Raw genomic sequence first — 8260 nt, 5'->3', positions numbered from 1 at the left:
GTCCCAAACGGTGGCTGCTTCTACTTCACTACAACTACTGGACGGTTGATTGATTTGTGCCTTGAAAAGATTTGTGGTCTTAAATTTAAACTGAGCACCTGCCATGAAAAAGAGGGGAAGTCAGTTTGTCCCCCTGCGGAGTTGCAAGAACAATGCGGCTCCCCGCAGAGATGCTTCCAGGGCTCGGTGCTTCTTGAAGATTAGATGAAGGGATCTCCTGCAGTGAGGAAGTTCTTCAAAAGCTCTCACCGATTGTGTTGTTTTCTTTGTCTTGCATGGAGAAAAAACACTCTTACCTATCTTCCATGTCTGCATACATTTGTGTATAACTAAGCGTGTGTTTGCCGTCGTCTGTTCAGTTCAGAAGCTTGAATGCACACACAATGATGTGAATACACACACATCCATGCACATGCACGTAGTATGCACAGAAACGGTTAAGATGATCAGCAGATGAACATCAGAACAAAATAATGCAAGCTATAAAAGTCAAAGAGAACCACATAACAGCTGATAAACTGTTTTATAGCTCTTATTTCTCTTATCTCATTTTCCTCTCTCCAACCCTGTACCTATCTCTCTCACATGCACACACGTAGCAGCTGCTGAATGTAGGTCAGTACTGTAGAGAGATGTGAAAGTGAATAGTAAATCAAAAGTATCTATTTCCCCAAGGCTAAACAGCACCAGTGCTCGACAACACGCAAGCTAACTGATGACCACACACACAGAAACACACACACGTTATCTTTGTGAGGACATTCATTGACATGCATTACCTGGCCCCTTACTCTAACCATAACCTAATTGTGCAATTCCCCCTCACTCAGCCTTGTAACCAAGTGAAGACTGACCAAAATGTCCTCAGTTTGCACAAATGTACTCACTCCGATGGGGTGAAACTCAAACTGAAACCCCAGAACGATAGCTGTACAAGAACACACACATGCACACTACACACTGGTGTTTATGGCGAAAAGGTATACCATGCATTTAATGCACTCAGGTCATTTCTCTCTTTCTCCTTCTCACACACTCCCTGCTTATTTAAATGCCGAAATCATTTTCTTTAGCCGCCCACCACACTGAAGGATGGCTCTGAGGATGCATAATACATAAATAAATTGGTACGGCGCTCTCTCTGCGTTACAAAATCAGCCGTGACGTTTGTTTCGACTCATACCGGTGGCTTCTACTGCACTGCACCAGCAAGCGATTTATTTCTCCCCTTGTTTGCGTAATTGACCATGTGTCAGGTCGAATCAGTGGCAGAAACCAAGGTTGCCACAGAGGACGGACACTCGGCCGCAGGGCCTGAAACGAACAGCTTTGGTCAGGAGGTGGACTAAACATCAGACGTGCAGGGTGCAAAAGCAGATCAGGACTTTTCTGGGCAGTCTTTTTCCTGCCACAGCAGACAGGACTGAGTTACTGCATGTGCACTTCTTTGCAGTGATACAAACTTATTGCTAGGGACCTGTAAAATACAATGTTATTGAAGCCTTCATTGTGGAAAGCTATTCAGGGAGACAGCTGGAGTCCAAAACTGAAGCACAAATAATTTCCCTCCTTTTGTCACAACTCTATGAATTCCTGTCTTTGTGCAATGTTTGCTTTTCAAATCACATATTTACACACTTTTAACTATGAAACACTGTGAATTTTAAACAATAGTTCTTATACTATACTACATTCAAGTGTGACAACACAGGGCAGTAATAACATATATTAAAATGTATAAAATAAATATTGTTGTGCTTTTGTTTCAGCCATAAACCCCTCTGTTAATGGTACGAGCCTATTGGTCGAGCAGATATAATCGAAACCTTGTTTGAAGATAAATAAATTGGTTTACCAGGCGAATGTAGTGCCACATTACATGTAAGACTACATTTCCTGGTTGCGCTTGACGTCACCTATGGGCGACAGTTTCGGCGAGCAGCACGTGACGTTTTGTTTTGGTTCCTTCTTTTTTTGACTGTGCGCTTCCTGATCTTTGGCCAGATTTTTTTTATATACATACATACAGGACACAAGATGGATTCCAGCTGCTTAGCTTTTTTGAATATTTTCTTTTTCTGCGTGTGCTCCGCGTCACCGCCGAATTTCATCCTCCTCTTCGCGGATGATCTGGGTTTCGGGGACTTGGGCTGTTACGGACACCCGAGTACTCTCACTCCCAACCTGGACCGACTGGCTGCGGGAGGACTCCGCTTTACGGATTTTTACTGCACCAGCCCCGTCTGCAGCCCGTCCAGGTATCTGTCATGTTTACATATTACCTGACTCAGTTTTGAGCATCGCTCGATTAAGCTCTGCATGTAAACGCACTGACTGACACTGATTTAATTTCCATTCCCTCGTCACCTCTCCTGATCGCCTACCTTGTCTCCTGTCTAGGGCGTCATTATTGACGGGTCGCTATCAGACCCGCTCAGGTATCTACCCAGGTGTGTTGTACCCAGGCTCCAGAGGGGGTCTTCCTCTGAATGAGACCACCATCGCTGAAGTGTTGAAGCCTTTAGGCTATGCCACTGCAGCCATGGGGAAGTGGCATCTAGGATATGGAGCCAATGGGATGTTTCTTCCAACCAAGCAGGGGTTTGACGAGTACCTTGGGATCCCATACTCCCATGACATGGTCAGTATGTGTGCAGACTTATCTTAATTAAATAATAAAACAGCTTTGTGACATTCAGGGTATTTGTTTTTTGTTTCCCAGGGCCCTTGCTCGAACCTGACCTGTTTCCCTCCAGATGTGAAGTGCTATGGAAAGTGTGACACGGGCACCGTGACCGTCCCACTGATGCACAACGAGGCCATCAAGCAGCAGCCAGTTAACTTCATCGATCTGGAGCGGGCCTACAGTGACTTCGCCACCAGTTTCATCACCACGTCAGTCGAGAAGAAACAGCCTTTCTTCCTTTACTATCCGTCCCATGTGAGCGACCAGTAAAGTCTGTAGTAGTAGGGCGGTTATACTCTACAAAAGGCTTGAATGTGTTTGCACACCTTCAAAGTTTTTAATCTAAACATTTTTTTTTTAACATTCGGTAGGTAGATTGTTGTAAATGTTTAAAAAATAATTGCACCTTGTTCTGTGTCTTCCTATAGCACACCCACTACCCACAGTTCGCAGGTCCTGGTGCAGCCGGGCGGTCTTTAAGGGGTCCATTTGGGGACTCTCTGTTGGAGTTGGACAACACTGTAGGAACCCTGATGGCGACCCTGGAGAAGACCGGAGTGATCAACAACACGTTGGTCTTCTTTACGTCCGACAACGGGTTGGTTTTCAGCTGTGGTTCATTTTTATACCACATGTCACTGAACACACGAACTGGATGTTTTTGTAGTCTTGTTGTTTTATTTCTCCAATGAGGATAAACGGAAGAAATGTAATCTAATCCTACAGCGACCTAAATCTTTTATGCTGACATTCAATATCTCTCCACAAAAGCTGTGGTGTAGTGGTGTTTCATTCCTTTGCTAAACGATCACGTTACACCCTACCTTTCCCCATTTTATACTGGATTTATTGCTCTTTTATGATGTTGCCTTTATCGTGTCTGAGTGGTGTGTTATACCTGCTTCTGCGTGTAGGCCTGAACTAATGCGCATGTCCCGAGGAGGCAACGCTGGCCTTCTGAAATGTGGCAAAGGTACCACATATGATGGGGGCATGAGAGAGCCAGCCATCGCCTACTGGCCAGGGATCATCAAGCCAGGTCAGGAAACTTTAATGTTGGGAAAAAAAATAAAAAAATAAATCCACAAGTGACTGGCTTTAAGTACAGGTGTCCAGTCGTAGCTTTAACATGCATCTCCAGGTCCAGTCTCAGTTTACCGCTCTATACAACGACATCATCAGGGTTCAAGTAGAATATTTTTACATGTTATTATTTATTGGTACACTCTGATTGTAACTCCAACTTCGGAACATATGCACCGTAATCTCTGGTAAATTGTAATAAAGGTTAATACAGACACCGGTGATGAGAAAATACCAAACCACACAAGGCTCCACATGACCGCATCAATAATTAACACCTAATCATACACTGTGTACTCATACTAAATATATACTTTTGTAAATTCTTACTTAGATTTATTTATTTTTAGGTAGTTAACATCTAGGTCAGAATATTTTTTAAAAGACTCTCATTACTATTGAACACTGTTATTTCCTCTTCAGGCGATCATTTAAATTACAGGGGTGTGTTTTTCTGAATGAATGAGATCTTACTACATAGAGTAAATATTCATGAGAAATGCTAAGTTAATATCAGTTTCCTACAATACTGCTGACCACATTGAAATCATAGTAGTTCCCATACTGGTGTAAGGGTTTCCGGAAATCTGCTTCTCATTTCAGTATGAAATCAAACACCTTAATGAAATGAATGGAAAAATATGTTTGTGATCGTGTCTCTTTTTCTAAATGCATCTCCCAAGGTGTGACCCATGAGATGGCCAGCACTCTAGATATCCTCCCCACCATCGCACACTTGGCGGGAGCTAAACTACCCCCGGTGATGCTGGATGGGGTCGATATGACGGACCTCCTTATCCACCAAGGAAAGGTAGCAGCATGCCTCACGTCCTGTGGACAAAGCTGATGTCCCATAACCCGTTTTTAAAAAAACGGTTACCCTGTTTTGCAGAGTAAAAGGGAGACGATGATCTTCTACCCCGTCGATCCCACTGAAAAGTACAGCCTGTTCGCTCTCAGGCTGGGGAAGTACAAGGCCCACTTCTACACAAGAGGTAACAGACTCCATATGTACAGAATATAAAGCATCAGTGCACACCGCTGAAATGCGATGGGTTTTGACTCCTTATCGTTCAACTTGTTGCTTCAGGCGCTACCCACAGTGATACCACGCCAGACAAAGACTGTTCGGTGTTCTCACTCCTCAAGGCACACGACCCCCCTCTGATCTTCGACCTGGAGGCTGACCCATCAGAGCACTACCCTCTCACAGTGGAGGGAAGGCCAGACATCGAAGCCTTGCTGGCGAAGATCAAGCAAGTCAAATTGCAGTTTGAAGCCTCCATGGTGTTCGGAGAGAGCCAGATATCAAAAGGAACAGACCCGGACCTTGCGCCTTGCTGCAACCCCCATTGTAGCCCCAAACCGAGCTGCTGCCATTGCTGACTGGACAAATCAAGGGTGGCGACGATGTGGGAAAGCCTGCAAGCACTGCACTAATTCTTAATTTAAGATATCTTGATCAAAGGACAAGAATGTGATGCTTTTTTGTCCTTACTTTCTTACTTGTAGGCATGTCAGCTTTGAATTCTGTAAAGTAATATCGCAATCAGTTTCCTCAATGAGGATTTCGATAGAACTAATACATAACAGTGCACTGTTCATTCTCTGACTACTTTTATCATCTCTAATGGAATCTTCACCTTTAAAAAAACTTTAAATGTGTGAAACTCTTCAATCACACAAAACAATCTGAACAATAAAGACAACAATGCCGTTTCGGACATCAAGCATATATTTTATTCATAAGACCAAACCCATGACAAGGCAGAGTGATTTTTTTTCTTTTTTTTTGTTTTCCCTTGAATTTTACAAGTCCTTGTTTTTGAAGATACAAGATAGGATATGTTTGTTCTGTCACATACTGTTTTGCTCTAGGTATACAGTGAAGAATCTTGTTGAAGTAATAAAGTCAAAAGTTGGTTTAACTGTTAATGTATTTCTTAGCGGCTATATGGGACTAGGTCATCGTCAGAGGTTGTTTTTGTGTAACTGTGTGAAAAGATGGGTTTTCACTAGGCCGTAACAGGATAGAAAAAAAAAGGAAGAAGAAGCAAATAGATACTGACTGAAGATGGACCACACTGTTGGAGCTCAAAGGCGATTAGCTATAATCGGCAAGACACAATAATAGATTTCCAGTGGCGCTATTCAGGTCTAACAGCAGATTGGTCATTAGTCTGGTGGGCGTGTCACGCGATAGTGATGTCACATCTCACAAATGTGTCCTAAATGTGCTGCTGAAGCTCGTCTGCGGTGAGTTATGGAGTTGGCAGGAACCCAAATGCCACCTGTGTGACAGAGACTGAGATAACACCTCGTGTGGAAACGTAAGACACTGAAATAAAAATTATTGCAGATCACAGATACTTAGGTGTTTGTTTTTTCTCTTTTCTTTCAGGGGTTTTTCGTCTGGTCGTGATCTTTTTTTTTTTTTTTTCCTTTTTTAAACTTTTTAAACTTTTTCGTAAATGTACATATTCATATCAATAACATACTCAACATAAAGGACACAGCACTATCTTAGATTTGCTATTGTATATACATGATCTAACTGACAGCGATACATATGCAGAGAATACCCTCCCTCCTGCCATATCAACCCTCGACACCGAAATCCTGCAGATCTGTGACGTGTGTGTTCTGGTGGACTGTGAGTGGAAGCGGCAGAACAAGATGCTCAGCAGCTTCTGAAAGAATGATGGAAGCCTGAAATTTCACATAACAGACACTATTTACTTTTTTTTTTTTTTTTTAATATACCCCCATCTCTATAAGGTGCTAGTCTGTATGCTATGGTATGAAACTACAACCCCAGAGTCTGCTATTGTGTAATGATTCCTTAACCTTTGACCAGATTAAAAGCAGTAAATTAAAATGGGAACACGTGGCTATCCCTTTTATCCACCGTACTTAAAAATGAGATTAAAGTCAAACCATTTACATAACTATAAAACCTCCCTTTTAATGCTTCATTAAAGGTTGATTCCACTGTAATACCAGGACCAAGAATTAGCAGGACGCTCACTGTACAGTAGGCACGCTGCCGTGTGCAGCATTACTGACATGCAGCTACTGGTCGATCTAGTCATTCCTATTCCCTCGTTGAAAACCACCAAGTCAAAAGAAAACGGAGACTAGTACATCACTGAAAACCAGAGTCTACAACAGTCAGAGATGTGAGAATATGGCTTGTCAGACGGCCTTAGCTTTCTTTGACCTAAACGTCACATCAATCGTAGCAAAGCATACAGTGATCTACAAGTTTAACAGTTGAATGATTTGCTATGAAAGCTCCCCGCGGTAAGGTTCAACAAGCAGTGCAACTTGGAGGACAGGACAGAAGTCGTATCATTCAATATTTCTGACAGTTACTACTCCACCTGCAGAGTGAATGACGTTCGTTCCCGAAACTCTCTTACTCCTGCGCTTACTCCTCTCAGAGCGAGACACTGACACCCACATCCAGACTAAGAACAAAATCCCAACCCATTGGTTTGAGGTGCCTTTGTCTCTACTTTCTATACATGTATTTACAACACAAACAACATTTTGCACTCGACAGAGGGGTAAGCCCGGACCAACGGCCGCTCACTGCAGTCTCTCTATTTCTTTGCTCCAATGTCACTATGAGTAGAAATCAAATCAGCCATTTGTAAGTATTGAACAAAAAAAAAAACAAACAAACAAAAAAAAACAACGTATTTACATTTAAGTTAAATCTCTTGATTCTACACCATTCCCTTTGCTGATTCTTGAGCTGCTTGCCATTCACTTGGATATGTGTATTCCTTGGTGTGTCTGTGTGCCGTAACCCTACTAGCCATGCATTGAAAAGTGATACAGCAGCAGTAGGTATATTGTTTTCATTTCAAAAGAGGAACCTTTAAGTAGACTCAGCGTCTTCGTTTTATATCATAGAAAAAGATAACAGAAACAGGCAATCGATCCGTCGAGATCATGGAAATAAACAAACAGAGAGAGAAAGGGATGGATGAAATCAGTCAAAATGCCTAGCGCACTGTAGAAATGAGGATCCTGGTTTTAGAGGAACGCCGAGGAGTTTTTTTGTTTGTTTGTTTTTTTTTCTTACAACAGAGCAAAAAAATACCCCATTGACAGCGCCCTCTGGTGGCAAACTTGATGAACATACACAAGCTGGGGAGGAAGAAGGTCGTAGCTCTTCTTACTCCAGGTAGATGTCCTCGGTGGGGCAGGCGTACTCCAGGTGTTCCTGGTAGTACTCCTGGAAGGCTCGCCTGCAAAAAAAAAAAGATAAAAAAAAAAATAACAAAGAACTGTGAGACCTAATTGGATATCATTAGATTACACAGTCATTATCGGTTTCCCAAGAAATGTATGAGCAATGCAGATAAAGAAAATCCTGAGTAAACATAACTGTAGTGAGAGTACGCTGAGGTTTTATTAAATTGTGTTCTTGCAGTTGTATCCACAGAGAGAGCCAGATGAGAATTTTATTGATACAACTAC

At 42.4% G+C, this 8260-nt stretch overlaps 2 protein-coding genes across 4 annotated transcripts in view; one reads left to right on the top strand and one right to left on the bottom strand.

The window, feature by feature from the left end:
- The first annotated feature begins 1937 nt into the window (after window positions 1-1937).
- Window positions 1938-5697, top strand: arsa (arylsulfatase A). Its single transcript, XM_047595691.1, has 8 exons — window positions 1938-2258; window positions 2401-2641; window positions 2723-2941; window positions 3115-3284; window positions 3601-3725; window positions 4453-4580; window positions 4662-4764; window positions 4860-5697. The coding sequence occupies exons 1-8, from the start codon at window positions 2038-2040 to the stop codon at window positions 5153-5155; spliced, it is 1503 nt and encodes a 500-aa protein (XP_047451647.1). The 5' UTR covers window positions 1938-2037; the 3' UTR covers window positions 5156-5697.
- mapk8ip2 (mitogen-activated protein kinase 8 interacting protein 2) overlaps window positions 5487-8260 on the bottom strand; it is a 25744-nt gene continuing 22970 nt past the window's right edge. For all 3 annotated transcript variants that reach the window (XM_047595687.1, XM_047595689.1, XM_047595690.1), the window contains one exon: window positions 5487-8028. In XM_047595687.1, coding sequence (XP_047451643.1) covers window positions 7956-8028 — 73 coding nt within the window. In that variant the 3' untranslated portion in view covers window positions 5487-7955. The remainder of the gene's footprint in view (window positions 8029-8260) is intronic.

Source organism: Mugil cephalus, chromosome 10 (assembly GCF_022458985.1).
Source record: "Mugil cephalus isolate CIBA_MC_2020 chromosome 10, CIBA_Mcephalus_1.1, whole genome shotgun sequence".
NCBI classification, from domain to species: domain Eukaryota; kingdom Metazoa; phylum Chordata; class Actinopteri; order Mugiliformes; family Mugilidae; genus Mugil; species Mugil cephalus.
The sequence above is the reverse complement of the archived record's forward strand: the minus strand, read 5'-3'. Positions and strand labels throughout refer to the sequence as shown.

Excerpts from the sequence above, each read along its gene's own strand:
- arsa (XM_047595691.1), top strand. The coding sequence starts at position 2,038 with ATGGATTCCAGCTGCTTAGCTTTTTTGAATATTTTCTTTTTCTGCGTG. Across the intron at positions 2,642-2,722 it reads TCCCATACTCCCATGACATG|GGCCCTTGCTCGAACCTGAC; the intron begins GTCAGTATGTGT and ends TTTGTTTCCCAG. Across the intron at positions 4,765-4,859 it reads GGCCCACTTCTACACAAGAG|GCGCTACCCACAGTGATACC; the intron begins GTAACAGACTCC and ends TTGTTGCTTCAG.